The 15,257-nt window shown below is 47.4% G+C and overlaps 1 protein-coding gene across 2 annotated transcripts in view; it reads left to right on the top strand.

The window, feature by feature from the left end:
* Window positions 1-15,257, top strand: part of Myo16 (myosin XVI) — a 482,961-nt gene that overhangs the window by 289,450 nt on the left and 178,254 nt on the right. For both annotated transcript variants that reach the window (XM_006981334.4, XM_015999820.3), the window contains exons 17-20: window positions 261-372; window positions 3,488-3,605; window positions 4,310-4,381; window positions 6,484-6,625. In XM_006981334.4, coding sequence (XP_006981396.2) covers window positions 261-372; window positions 3,488-3,605; window positions 4,310-4,381; window positions 6,484-6,625 — 444 coding nt within the window. The remainder of the gene's footprint in view (window positions 1-260; window positions 373-3,487; window positions 3,606-4,309; window positions 4,382-6,483; window positions 6,626-15,257) is intronic.

The following is a 15,257-nucleotide window of genomic DNA, read 5'->3' as shown; positions in this document are numbered from 1 at the left end:
ATGAAGTTCACAGCTGGTGACTGTCTCTCCTCACCAAGAAGGGTTCAGATAAGGTGAGCTCATGTCCGCAATGTGACGGTGTTCAGGTACAACAATTACTGTCTTCCCCAAAACATCACGTGCTCCCATGTAGTTTTGTAAACACCTGAGGACACAACGTCCAGGTGATTTCCATTATGACAGAGATCAGGTGTGGAGGAGGTAACCTTTCACACTGGTGTCTGAATGCAAGCCATAATGCCACATGTTTATCTTAACAGGTATCTGAACCAAGGCATGCAGGAAGATGTGTCCACAGCAGAGCGTTCGCTGAACAAGGAGAGACTTGTAGTTCTGAAACACGCCCTGAATGTCATTGGCTTCAGCAGCCTGGTGAGTCAGGGGTGTAACACAGAAAACCAGCCTCTACCAGTTTATAAAGATTCACTCATCCCAAACCATGCCCTGAGCCTCAGTGTAGTCCATTGGTTGTTGTTGGCCTTGACAGTGTTTCAGCAGGGAATGGGATTCTATCTGGCCTCTGGGGCTTACTGTCCAGTAGGGATGGGGGGATAAACAAATACGGGGTGGATACCAGACAGGCAGATACTAGACAACACATAGTAAAAGGACATTAATGTTATTTCCTTTTTAAATTTAATTTTATGTGTATGGGTGTTTTGCTTGTATGCAGTGCCCATGGAGGACAGAAGGAGGCATTGGGTCTCTTAGAACAGGAGTTACATAAGTTATGGGCAACCTTGTGGGTGCTGGGAATCGAACCCAGGTCCTTTGCAAGAGCAGTCAGTTATCCTAACCACTGAGCCATCTCTCCAGCCCTGCCATTTTCAATGGAAATAGGAAAACCCTTCCACATATGTACCTAGTGCCAACCAAATAACTGTGTTGATTGGCTCATGTGGAACCTGGCCAGTCTGAAGAAACTGTGTGCTGTTAAATGGTCACCCTGCAAACTAATGTAATCACTTTACTTAAATATCTTCTCTAGGAAGCTAGAGGATGCATGGAAAGGTTTAGCCCACCTCTGTGCCACAGCCATTTCCAAGACAATGGAAAGGCCCTGTGGCTCATGCCAAACTGCCTGGGACTGCCAGCCCTATCTGGATCCTGGTCATTTCACACATGGCTAATGAGACTGAAGAAATTAATTTTTCCTATCTTACAATACGAATTTAAATTTAAATAACCACGTGGTTATAGGTCACTGCTCTGGACAGGGCTGACCCTGAGAACTAGACATGAATGGTTCAGCCCCACGAGGACGTTCATTCTTGTTTTCCGGATGGGTTATCTCCACCCTCAATACAGAAATATTTTGGGTTGTGCCAAGTCCTCAGGAACAATTAACAAGAGGTCCCTGGGGGCCCTGGTATGCCCACAGCTCTTGGTCCTAAATACAGTCTGAAGCATGAGCTCCTTTGTTTTCGGAAGGCCGTCTGTCACCCTTGCCCACAGTCTCTGCTAGCAGGGGCAGGGGGGGCAGGAGAAGCAGGGGGGGCAGGAGGGGCAGGAGGAGCAGGAGGAGCAGGGGGGGCAGGAGGGGCAGGGGGGCAGGAGAAGCAGGGGGGGCAGGAGGGGCAGGAGGAGCAGGAGGAGCAGGGGGGGCAGGAGGGGCAGGGGGGGCAGGAGAAGCAGGGGGGGCAGGAGGGGCAGGAGGAGCAGGAGGAGCAGGGGGGGCAGGAGAGGTAGGGGCAGGAGGAGCAGGGGGGCAGGAGAGGTAGGGGCAGGGGGAAGGAGGGGCAGGAGGGGCAGGAGAGGCAGGGGGCAGAAGGGCAGGAGGGGCAGGAGGGGCAGGAGAGGCAGGAGGGCAAGAGGGGCAGGAGGGGCAGGAGGGGCAGGAGGGGCAGGAGAGGGGGAGGGGGGCAGGAGAGGCAGGCAGAAGCATCCAGGGAAGTTGGCAAATGACTCACCCTCCATGGGTTCACTGAGGCACTGTATTTGGCAGGAAGCCCCGCCTTTCAGAGCCCGGGGTTCTAGGAGGGAGAGGTAGTCTGATGGTGTCTACATTTTGTTCTTTTCCCGGCCCCGCCCACTTGCATGCTCTGTATTTGCACTGGCTTCCTGGCCCCGCCCACTTGCATGCTCTGTATTTGCACTGGCTTCCTGGCCCCGCCCACTTGCAGGCTCTGTGTTTGCACTGGCTTCCTGGCTCTGCCCACTTGCAGGCTCTGTGTTTGCACAGACTTCCTGGCCCCGCCCACTTGCAGGCTCTCTGTTTGCACTGGCTTCCTGGCCCCGCCCACTTGCAGGCTCTGTGTTTGCACTGGCTTCCTGGCCCCGCCCACTTGCAGGCTCTGTGTTTGCACAGACTTCCTGGCCCCGCCCACTTGCAGGCTCTGTGTTTGCACAGACTTCTGTGGTGTCTTTTTTCTTATTCCCCCTCCCCGACACAGAGTTTCTAGATCCCCTAGGGAACAGGAGCGCAGACAGGGGCAGGAGAATTTTACCAAAATACCATTCGCTTGGAAACATAGCTTTGAAATTCCACACTTGATCCTCAAAAGCAGGGCAAGCAAAATACACGCAAAAAGCCCAATGTCCTTCCCTTTATCCTAAGCCTTTAAAGCAATGCGAGGAATAAAAGTTATTCCACTTTGGAGTGATGGCCTCTGTCCATGAAAAAGAACAGTATTTCTGGGCAGGTGTGGCCTTTGGAGCAAAATCTGCAAGGGATGATGGTCCTTTGAGGCTCTGCATCCCTCTGCATCCCATCCCTCACAGCAGGCAAGCTCACTAGGCCTCGGAGGGCATGACTGCCCACTGCAGACAGCGGTAGAATCCCAGGGTTCCGCACCCCCTCAGGGAGGTTTTCCTGATGCCAACCCACCACATTGTATTGTGGGTTGTAGTGAATGTCCATAGCTCTGCCTCCCTCACTGAAGGAGCAGCCCAGATCCTCCTTGCCTGCATGTCCAGAGGTGCCCAGCTTGCAGAGCACTGAAGGAAGATTTATGCGTGTCACTAAAGAGGTGGACATGTGTTGTGCTGTAGAAATGCTGTTCTGTATAACACAAGGGAGAGCCCGGAGGAAATGCTGTCTGCCATAGTTGTGGGATGCTGTACCTAGGCATTACTTGAGGTGGATGTCTCCAGGCTCTCGCTTTAAAGATGGGAAGATGACAGAAATTCCCAACTTCAGGTCTGACTCCTCCTCTGCACAGTTCCAGGCTTCCAGACCCTCCTCCCCAGCTTCCTGCACCTTCTATGCAAGGAAAGCTTGGGACCCCAGGGGTGTTTCCTGTCCGAGCGTGGACTATGATCACTAATTTTTTGGAATGTTGATTACCCAGAACCCGCTGATTCATATCAGAGCACAGCACAGGTTTAAGAGCAATGCACATTGTGTGGAGATTTGATTCTGAGTCCGCATCGGCAGTTTCGTGGAGCGCTGTGGGTCTGAAGAGTGGAGAGCACATGGCGCTCGCCTTGTGCTTCCAGAGAAGTCCCCTTCTCTGAGCAAGTCTGTCTGTTCTCTGTCAACACCTAGGAGGTGGAGAACCTGTTTGTGATCCTAGCGGCCATATTGCACCTGGGAGACATCCAGTTCACGGCGCTGACAGAAGCTGACTCTGCCTTTGTCTCTGACCTCCGGCTTCTGGAACAAGGTCAGTGGAGCACCACCTTGCCGGGGACATCGCTGCCGTGCAGTTTCACAGAGCTGCCGGTAGATGGAGACACAGTACAAAAAGCCAGCTGGAAAAAAAATCACGTCCCAGGGCTGAAGTCATGGGGGAGGGGAGAACCTCTTTCTTTCTCTAAAGGGCTCAGGGGGTAACGGATAAATGCGCTTTCACGTTCCCATTCTGCAGACCACACTGACAGCATAGGGGGTCGGTTCATGTGATATTGTCTCAATAGTCTTTGTCCCCGTCACTCTCCCCACAGGATTTAGAGACCAGACCATGAGCTAAACATTATAAACACAATTACTTCCCTTTAAATGTCTTGTTCAAGATCTCTCTCCTGTGGCATTGCCTTTCTAGCCAGGCCTACTTTTTTAAAATACCCTTAAACTACAAGTTGTCCATCAACAGCCTATTTCACCTGTTTCAAAGTTATTTAATAAGAAATTTGGGAAAAAAAATAATCCAGCACTATGAGGGTAATGAGGGCAAAAAATGTGTCATGACTGAATCCAGAGAGACATGAGCTCCCTTTAATGTTTGGAGTACTAAGGAGTTCTCTAGATAAGTTTAACCTGGAGAGTAGAAGTTGATTTCCCTCTTTTGAATGTGTCTACATGAAGCATGTCTATAAAGTGTGTCAAAATGCACAGTGATTTCATATTTACAGCCTGTTTTGATTTCAGTGGCTGGCATGTTGCAAGTATCGACAGATGAGTTGGCATCTGCCTTAACGACTGATATTCAGTATTTTAAAGGTACGTCTTTGTGCAGTCTGACTTTTACCTTTGTATGGTTCCTGGGCTTCTTTCAAGTAGGGAAATTAAATAAACCATGCCTTTCTCCACATGGGGAAACTGTGTGGATCAAGTGCCGAAAGAGAGCGTAACGAGCCTGGTTGGTCCCCCTTTACTGTACGGGAACACTGCCATGCTCCTGGGAGATCATTCTGATTAACTAGCTCTCTTCCTAATCAACCTGTCAGTTCAGAAAAACAAAGCCATCAATCTAAGAGGATTTATTCTCGTAAAACACGGACCTTTTGTGGGGGTGGGGCAGGCTTCTCTCTGCCTTTTCCGCCTGTAATGGGAGCTGTCATTTATTGGGTGTTTATGAGTGGATGGCACAGTGCCAGGTACTCCGAGTGTTGTCATTCTTGATCTCACAAATGGTCGCGAGGTGGGCATAACTGTCTCTGTCCTCAGAGAGGAAAGCACTCAGAGTAAAAGGGGTTAACGCCAAGCCAGCAGCAAGAGGCTGTCTCCCTTTACAGGTCGGCTTCACAGCTTCTCTGTGCACGCCCACTCCCTGGCGTGGTACGTGGCCCTGCTCAGAGCACAAGCAGACCGACTCTCCTAGGTGTGTTTCAGTTATCTGCTGCAAACTCGGGATCGATGCCCTTCTCCATCCAACCTTCCTCTTCACAGCTGTGAGGGCTTGCTCCCCCGCCCCGCTATTCTATACCCAACTCACCTGCTATCAGGGGGTCTCACTTTAGGGTATCTTGTCACTTGGCCAATGACCCCAGCCTCTTAGAATCCCCCTCTACATTACTCAGTGAGTTTTCTCACGATCCACCCAGCCACTCACCAGGGAGTGCTGTCTCCTCTCCCCTCTCTTCCTTCTCTACCGAGTAGATCAGACCCCCGTGACCCCATAAGTAGCCCCCATTCTCACTGCCCTCTTGGTTTCTTGACCTGGATCACGATAGCAAACTCTGTTGATGTTTTCTTCTGGACTTTGCCCATTTTCCCTCGTCCCGTAGGGACAACAACACGGGATGCAAGTGTGCTTTCACCTGTGGTCAACAGTCTTTCAAAGATGCCCCTTTCCTGAGCCCCTCCCAGTAGGCTGGACTTCCAGGTCACTCCTAACCATGTCCCCATCCACACCTCTGCACCCAGCCACATTAAGCACCATGACGCTCTCCAGATGCAGGGCCCTGTGTCGTGTGTTTCTGAAGACGCGTTAAACTCACTTGTCACTTATCACGCGACCATCTGGTTTCCTCTGCTCACACCACGCTCCCCCACCACACTGGCCACTCTGCAGAAATCCTCAACTGTGTTAGCCTGGGAAACAGGGAGGTGGCATCTCTTAGGCTGCGCTTGTCTCTCTGCCTCAGTGTGCTGTTCCACACCCATAGCCTTGACCTTGCTCTCTCAAGGCGGCGGCACAGTTCTATCTTGTCTCAGTGGCTGCTCCTCTCTCTTTCAAACTGAAGGGACACATCTGTCCCTGTTATCTGCTCAGCCTGAGACTCAAGGATGCACTGTGTCGGCCAAGACCCCGGGTGAGAATTTTAACCTCCATTTCCTCACTATCTGTAACAGCTCTGCCTGTGCCACAGGTCACCCTAACTCTCTTCCCTGGGTCCCCTCACTGGTCTTTTCATTCCGGAAATTCTCTCTCATGGTTTCCACCTCTCCTTTGGAGAATGACAGATACTTCCTACTGAAGGCCTGTCTTGTCCCCTAGCTCCACAAGTACATTGTGATTGATTTTACCATTACTTTCCAGACAGGCAAGTGTTCAAATGCCCCAGGCTAGTTCAATGCCCAGCCAGGGATCTGTTATCAGAAAACTCACTCACAGGACCCCAAGTTAGCTCTCTATCTGTGAGGAAATGGCTCAGCTGTGGAGAGGTGCAACAGCATGGTCGGAGATTCTAGTCAGCCAAGGCACCTGACACTCATGGGATGGCATCATGTGTGATAACTGACAGGCGCTTTCAGGGTCGTTTTTAACATTGTTGGATGTGTGTGGATGCCACAGAGAATGAACGAGACCCATGGTTGTGTTGGCTTCTAATATGAGGGGACCGCTTGTCCTTATACCTCCTCTCCTTCTCCTCTTCCAGGAGACATGATAATACGTCGGCACACCACACAGATGGCTGCATTCTACCGTGATCTCTTGGCCAAATCACTGTATAGTCGTTTGTTTGGTTTTCTGATAAACACCGTGAACTGCTGCCTCCAGAATCAAGATGAACACAGAAGGTAGGAGTCGTGGATGCTTGTGTCTCTGTCACTGTGTCGCAGCTCAGGAGCTGTGGGCCCACTGACCCCAGTGCCACCCAGTCAGTCACACACAACGCAGGGGCTGTGGATGTTGACCCCTGGGCTGTTCGGCCATACCTAACTCAGGCCTTACCTCAGAGAGATGCGTCCTGCTACAGCCCAGCCCAGGGGTAGGCTTCATTCAGACTTCATTTCAGCAAGCTAGTTTCACTGGAAGGGTATTAGTGATTATGCTTTAGAAATATAAGCCCCCACCCCACCTCCCCACACACCAGCACTGATGGATGAATCAACCTGTCTCTCATGCATGGATATGCAAATGTGCTCTCTCTAGAATGAAGGTATAGATGTGGCCTTTTGTGCACTGAGAAGAATGGAAGTTTTATGAATCTAGGAGCAAGATGTCTAAGAATATCTAAAGCTCAGGAGTTGGTTGATAACCCACGTGCGTCTCTTTCAGAAACAGTATGATGATGTGTCTAATTCTGCCTCGAGATTCCTTACTTGCTCCATGGGTTATTTGACAAAGGGTCTCTGTGGCAATCCTCTTGGTTCATACCCCTAATCATCTCTAAGCAGTAGAGATTTTCAGGGCTATTTGATCATCTAAAAATTATAGATTTCCATGGCATTTTGTCAATGAAAAGCTCTGTTATTATTCTTGTCACTGGTAATGACCTTGAGCAGACATCTGAAAGTGAAATTGAACTCAGAAGTCTTCACAGGCTGGCTTGTCTTTGAATGAAACTCTCTGAGAAATATTTTCTGTTGTCTTAGAGTTCTTTACCAAATTCTGAATTAAGCCATTTTTTTTTAGAAAATATTAAAATTAACATCAATTAATGGGAAAGTTGTGAGTATAGACATTTCAGGTTTTGAACTAAGGGATATTAGAATCCCTCAAATGTACCTGTGCAGAGTCTCGGCACTCAGCACTCCATGTGTTCAAAGCTGCTCTAAGAGCTTAGGGCAGGTCAAGTGTTTTAGCAGAGACACCTGGCTCTTTCTCTGGTGTGATGAAGGATCTCTAGCCCGACCCTTCAGTGCCATGGGGTTTCAGCTCTTGCTTCACTGTCTGGTTATTAGTTGGTCTGTGGTCCTCTGCCTTCCCAGCCCTTCCCCTCCCCGTGATGCAATACCTAAGAGAGAGCTTGAGACAGGAAGGGTCTATTCTCGGTTTGGGTTTGGAAGAGATACACTCCAGCATGGAAGGGAAGGCTGGGGGTGGGATCAGCTTGGTCAAAGGCACCTGGCTCACCAGTCAGTGGGCCAGGAAGCAGAGGAAGGGGAGATTCAGAAACCTCGCCCCTGGGATGGTACTGTCTACATCCAGGGAGAGTCTCCCCAGTCTCACAGACACACACATCCAAAGGTGGACCTCACTAATCCCACCCCCCACCCCCCCCACCCCCCCACCCCCCCGGTGCGGTTCTTGATCAAGTTGACAATGGAAATGAGATGTCACAGCCCATAAATGTGATGATATTCACAGCTGGCACACATGTGCTAAATTTACCAAAGTAACCTTGTAGAAAGATATTAGCATCCTTGCTCACATGGATGATGATCAATTAATGTTTAATTAATGCATAAACCTGGGGGCACAGAAACTTCTAGAAAATTTCCACTTGACATTTGAATCCTGCAGAGTCTTAAGTTTATACAATTGGAAACAGATATGTTAAAGAGAGGAGACATGGCCTCCTTTACCGTGGATACTTTGTCTGGTGTGTCGGAATGGAAAGGGAGATGGCAGCCTTAGCTTTTGCTGTTCTTTGTAAGCAACTACATGAAGAAAGTATTTGTGGAGAATGAGAAATGAATCACAAATTATAGTTACATACTCCGCCTCTAAGAGATGGCACCTCCTTGAAATCATTAACTTTTTTTTTTCAAGAATCACCCAGAGTCAGGTTTAAATCCTAAGCAAAACAAGGGAAAGTTTTATCTGCAGCGTTTCTAACTCTTAGGAATTCCCAGGCACTTCATATTCTAAAGATCCGCTTTTTGAATGAGAGAAAGGTCAGATAGGTTTGCATAACCTCACAACAGGCTTGTGGTAGGTACCAGTCCCCATTTGTTTGAAAGTATTACAATTGTGTGGAAGACAATGAATTTAAAACTCCGATATCTTGGTGGTTAAAGGTGGCAAGCCCACCTAAACACTGGGGTGGGAACATTTCCACACAGCATTTTATTGTGAAAATTCCAAGAGAGTGGATGCTGGCCAGTGGATATGTACAGCATTAACTTTAAGATACTGTGGGCAGAGCCAAGCAAAGATAAAGCAAACCAATGCATTCTCTTGGAATGATCACCCTGTTTCCTAAAGTAAAATGGGTATATTATTATAGTTGGTCTTTTCTTTGGGTCACCAACCAGCTCCCAAATAAAAACATCTTTACATGATTAAACAAATGCAACACATCTTTACATAGTTAAACAAATATCCCACAACATATTATGAAGAAACAGTTGTACTTTCTCTTTCTGAATTCCATGAAGACTTTTTCCTATGAGGAAACCTTGTGGTGTCAGGCAGGGGACTTCTGATGACTAGTTAATTGAGATGAACACATACTGTCTCTGTGTTTGCCTGGAAGATTAATGTGAGCTTTTCCTGGGCTCCTGTCTGCTGTGACCTTGACATCTGTGTGGCTCTCTCTGGATGCTTTAGGTCACAGTAGAAGCAGGTCAGAATTGAAGCAGACTGGAACCGTTTATTAGGCTTGATTCAGAGTGACCCGATGCAAGGAGGTAGAAAGAGCTAATAACAACAGCAACGAGAACACCGGAAGCTCTGTAGCAACCATCCTTCACATTTCTTTACAACTTTACCATCCTCAAAGCATATGTAAACTAGTGCCTTTGGGGTAAAATCCTGTGTAATAGCTAAAAACTAAAATGGGCATATTTTATTGTTAGAGGAGCGGTAAGTGAGACGGTGGAATGGGGGCCTCCCTCACGGTCCTCCCAAAGCCTTTCTCTTTGAAAAGCACATTTTAAAACCACAGTTTTCCGATGTTAATCCTTTCTAGGGATGTTGCTCTTTCTCAGCTATGAGAGGAGTAGATGACAACATCACTATTAAAAACTGATGTAATCAGTCAGGGGCGGCGGCGCACGCCTTTAATCCCAGCACTGGGGAGGCAGAGCCAGGCGGATCTCTGAGTTTGAGGCCAGCCCGGTCTACAGAATGAGTTCCAGTTCTCCACACAGAGAAACCCTGTCTTGAAAAACAAAAATGAAAACAAAAAACAAACAACCCCCCCCAAAAAAAACCCAATTCAGCAACAGTAGTAAAATAGGAAAGTTATAATAGTATAGTATAATAAAATCATGTTAATATGTTTTAAAACAGGAACATAACCTACAGCAATGCATGCAGAGCCTGCCTCCCGGGCTTTCTCTTGCTCTCCCAGCCTGCTGAGAGTCAGAGCTCCGGATAGCCTCACCTCCCGCGGATGCAGATGACATAGGCCTGGAGCTCCTATTTAGAGGGATTTTTGACCTTTATTTTTCTGTGTTGAAAGCATGGAGCCAAGTCTGGATAAACACCTCCGCCCCCACCCCCACCCCCCGCCAGCCACCGGAGGCGTAGAAAAGACTCCTGCATTTCTTTTGTGTCTTAGTTACTTTTCTATTGCTGCGAAGAGACACTGTGCCCAGGACAACTTATAAAGAAAGAGCTTATCCTGACTTACATTTCCAGAGGGTTGATCCATGACCATCATGGTGGGCAGCAGGCAGGCAAGCCTGGAGCAGCAGCTGAGAGCTCCGGTTTTGAGACAGAATCAGAGGCAGAGAGAGCTAACTGGGAATGGCATGGGCATTGGAGGCCTCAAAGGCCGCTCCCCCCATCTCCCCACCCCCATGATACCTCTGCCAACAAGGCCATACCTGTTGCTCAAATTGATAAATCAGTCTTTTAATAAAAAACCCAGAGCCAGATATTGGAGTTAATGCTGAAAGATCAGAGAGACAAAGGAACAAGCCGCTGCCACATCTCACCTCACCAACTCCACAAATCCTCTGACTGAAAGCCTCCGAGTCCTCAGCCGAAAGCTCTTCAGCTGAAAAAGCCTTCAGTTCCTGTCTCCTCACCCTTATACACCTTTCTCCACCCAGCCATTACTTCCTTCCCAGTGCTGGGATTAATGGCGTGTGTGCTTCCCAAATACTGGGATTAAAGGCGTGAGATCTCAAGTGCTGGGATTAAAGGTGTGTGCCACCACTGCCTGGCTCTGTTTCTCTCCTAGACAGAATCAATCTCATGTAGTCCAGGGTGGCTTTGAACTCACAGAGATCTAGACAGATCTCTACCTCCCAAGTGCTAGGATTAAAGGTGTGTGTCACCACTGTTTAGCCTTTATGTTTAATCTAGTGGCTTGTTCTGTCCTCTGATCTTCAAGCAAATTTTATTAGGGTCCAAAATATATTACCACACACACCTCCTAATCCTTCCCAAATAGCTTGACCAACTGGACACCAACAACTGGAGATGATGTATTCAAACATATGAGACCATGGGCCTTCCTATGATCTTATGAAGGCAGTTCCTCAGCTGAGGGTCCCTCCTCTCAGATGACTCCAGCTTGTGTCAAGGTGACATAAGACCAGCCAGCACAGGACCTGAGCAGAGGAGATGGTGGATACCAGTGGTGTGTGCTCCACAGAGAGAAGAGCAGAGGAGCTCCCGTGTCCCTGGGAATGCCGAGGAATGGGGACAGAGCGGAAGGGCTCAGCTCGCTGTATTAACAACAAGGGCTTTCTCCAGGAGGCGTGAGGTCACGGCCTCACCTTATCATTGGTTCCATGTGCTGAGGCTGATGGGTGGATAGAAAAGAAGGCAACTTATTAGAGAAATCATTTAACCGGGGCCTTGCTTACAGTTTGAGGTGACTCTGTGATCACCATGGTGAGGGAACATGGTGGTATGCAAGCTTGGTGTTGGAGCAATGATTGAGAGTTCATATCAGATCCCCAAGTCATAGGGGGGGGGGAGAGAGAGAGAGAGAGAGAGAGAGAGAGAGAGAGAGAGAGAGAGAGAGAGAGGAGAGAGAGGGAGAGAGAGAGGGAGAGAGAGAGAGAGAGTGAGGGAGGGAGAGAGAGAGAGAGAGGGAGGGAGGGAGGGAGAGAGAGACTATGTCTAGCATGGGTCTTTGAAACCCCAAACCCACCCCCAACACACCTCCTCCAACAAGGTCACACCTCCTCCAACAAGGTCACAGGTCCTAGTCTTTCCCAGACAGTCCACTAACTGGGAACCGAGCGTTTCAGTGTGGGCCTGTGGCCCACCGCCACTCAAGCCACCACCCGTGGGATGAGTGACAGTCACTTGCCTCCCTCCCCCACTCTCATTTGACCTACATTTTATATTTTGTCATTGTTATGTCCCAGGAAAGGACACACTGTCTATCCTTATGTAAGAAATACAAAAACAGGAAACAGTGTGAAATTTAGAGCCGACTTGTGCATAGAGATCTGATGGACATGTTACTTTACATACGAACTCTGACTTTCCCCTTGCAGGACTTGACTAAAAGGACAACGAAGATTTAAACTGTCAGAGTTGCAAGTTATAAAGTTAGCCCGGGAAAACAGAAGGCAGGGGAAAGACTATAGGATGTGTACAGTGAAAATCCAGAGATCAGCACATAATTAAGCGCTGGGGTTTAAACAAGACAAGTTTGCGCATTCTTTGTTAATCCTGTCGAAAGCACCTAATTCTCAATAAATGGATTCATGCTATTAATTTTTAAATGCCTCAAAAAAATAATCAAATGCCCGCTGTGCATTTGTTAGAAAAATGAAGGTAGTCTCACTCAAGATTTCTTTTTCCATTTAATGAGTAATATCCTTTGTTATCATATGTCTTTTATTCTTTGTTAGAAAAGACTGAATACTCAAGATGAGTACAGCGTTCCATGGCAGGCAGCCCGTTTACCTGCAGCCGAGGGTTAGCATGAGTAACACTTGACATTCCATTTTTAATAGGACAGAAGGAACAGACACCTAGAGCTAAAAGCAGAGGTCCCTTTTGTTTGCTAGCTTGGACCCGGCTCAGCACTTCCCCGATATTCCTAGGCTCCCCAGCCATCTTCTTTTCCACAACGGCTACATAAGAACAGGACGCGATCAGAAGCACAGGGGCGCAGGCCTGAGGTGTATTTTCTGCGCTCCGTTTTTAAACTCCATGTTGGTTCTGAGATTTAACCACATCAACCCATCAGGAAAGAACTGCTTTTACTTGCTGAGTTAATTCCTGTGGATACAGAAACTTCATCTGCAGATGGCTAGGTCTCTTTCCACATTTTCCTCGGTTGCCAGCAGGGCTGCATGCTTGGGCACAGCTTCTGACACACACACTCAGGATTCCCCTGGGCCGGGCCTTAGTGACAGGATTGCAGTCAGAGCATGAGTCTGCATTTCTCTGACCGAGCAGAGACTCTTCCAGCAAGGCAGCCTTGCAGCGTGGCCTGGCGACGTGGTGCAGGTGTACCGCATATTTTAGTCCTATGTCAGGTCCTTATCATAGTCTTCTCTTATTGCAAGGAGGCTACTTTACATTTTCTCCTCAAAAACTCTGAGATTTTCAACAAATCATAAATATTGCTTCACATAGGAGGGATTGAAATGATTTCATAGTCAACTTGGGTATTCAAGGAACTCTGCTCTATTAGCATCCGAGTTCAGTCCCCTCCCGGTTTTAATGTGATTGAAATTATATCAATAATATATTGTAATGACTTGGTTTGTGTTAATAGATTCCAGTCTTCTCCCTGGGTTTGGTGATCTTTATTCCTTCCCACACATTGTGTATTCATTCTGATTTTCATGAAGCAGTCTTTGAGGGCATGGCCCAGAAACACATCCACAGATGGCATGGGGAGCTTGTCCCTCTTCGGCCACCGCTTCCGCCTTGCAGCATTTATCTGGAGTTCGTTCACCCCGTCAGCAGCACCTGCAGCTTTCCCGTTGGCCCGGAGTGTCCTTCCCTGCTTTTCTTTTCTGGACGCTTCATGAGGTGTTACTGCCATGGACGCTGTTCTGTTCTATTTCACTTTATTGAAATACTGAATGGAGAGTTTCCCAAGTTTATCTTCTGTCTAGGAATCTTAAATTTCATGCAAATTTTTCTTATTGGTTCTGATAAAATTTCTGATGGAATAGCTTGGTGTTTTCTAAGAAGTAATCAAGAGGGTGTCTCTTCCCTCTGTGCCTGTTGGTTTCTCTGACTGTTTTATCGCATTGACCACACTGACAGACACAGTGGGCAATGTGTGACGGCGCATCTTGTCTTCTTTCCAAAATGATGGCAGTGGTGCTAAGATGTGCCCTTCCGCCACATGTTTACTAAAATCCTGGCAGTTCATCTTTTCTGAAGAGCTGTTATGTTTCTTCTAAACATTGTTTTAAAAATCTACATTTTTAACATGGAATGATGACAGCCATCTCATTTCCTGCCTTGATATGTATTTTAAATTAATTTTTAAATTTTTAATTATTTTTTAATGAGAACTTTGTTTTATTTTTTATTTTCTTATTGTTTAAGACAGGGTCACAGAGCCCTAGCCAGCCTAGAACTGGCCTCAAGCTCACAGAGATCTACCTGCTTCTGCCTCCAAGTGCTAGGAATAAGGCACGTGCAACCACCCCCAGCCGTTTTTGTTTGAGACTATCATATATGAGTTCTAAATCTGTCAATTCCACCTCTCCCCCCACAACGCCTCCCATTTAATTAATTAATCGTTCTTTAATTACTATTGTCACACACACATTCACACATACACAGGCATGCACACACACACACATATAACTCACTAAGTCCATTTTTACTTTTAAAAATATTTTGAGCTACTTACACTTTTTTTGTTTTTTATTAATTGTTTGCCTGCACGTGTGTAAGTGCCTTGTAGCCACAGAAGTCAGAGGAGCCATCAGATTCCATGGCAGTGTGGTTACAGATGGTTGCGAGCCCAGGTAGGTGCTGGGAACCAAAGCTGGTCCTCTACAAGAGGAGCCGTCGCCTGGAACCCCTGGGCCATCTCTTGAGCCCCCATTTTATTTTTACACTGACTCATTCGCCCTATAAGGTCGCCAGCCCTGTTTGGTTTAGTTTGTTTTTGTTTCTGTGATAGAGAGAAGGTTCTAGTTCTTTCCCCCATAGAGCCCCTGACTGTCAAATTCACGCTAATGAGTACAAGGGTCACTCACTCTGTTCCTCTCCTCTCTGCCATGTTCCTAATGGCATCCAACAGTCGGGGAGCAGATCGACTGTGACCATGCAATTTTGTTTCTGTTTTGAGTCACATATGCTTCCTACAGAACCACCCACTTTAAGGCTCCCTGTCCATTGCAGGTGTGTTTTTATGGTCTTTCAGTTAACTTATAACTGTAGTGGTGATTTTTTGCGCCTCTCCTGGTTTGTGCTCACCTCTGGTCTGGCTCAACACCAGCCTGTAAGAACTGTTTCTAAAAGAACGTTTTTTTTTGTGCGTGTGTTTGATTGTCAAGTCTCATGCGATGTTGTTTTAAATATTTTGTGGGTTATTGTGGTCTTATTTCTACTCTTTTTCAGAACTGCTCTTTTGTTTTCTGAGCTTACAAG

This window comes from Peromyscus maniculatus, chromosome 17 (genome assembly GCF_049852395.1).
Source record: "Peromyscus maniculatus bairdii isolate BWxNUB_F1_BW_parent chromosome 17, HU_Pman_BW_mat_3.1, whole genome shotgun sequence".
Lineage (NCBI taxonomy): Eukaryota > Metazoa > Chordata > Mammalia > Rodentia > Cricetidae > Peromyscus > Peromyscus maniculatus.
The sequence above is the reverse complement of the archived record's forward strand: the minus strand, read 5'-3'. Positions and strand labels throughout refer to the sequence as shown.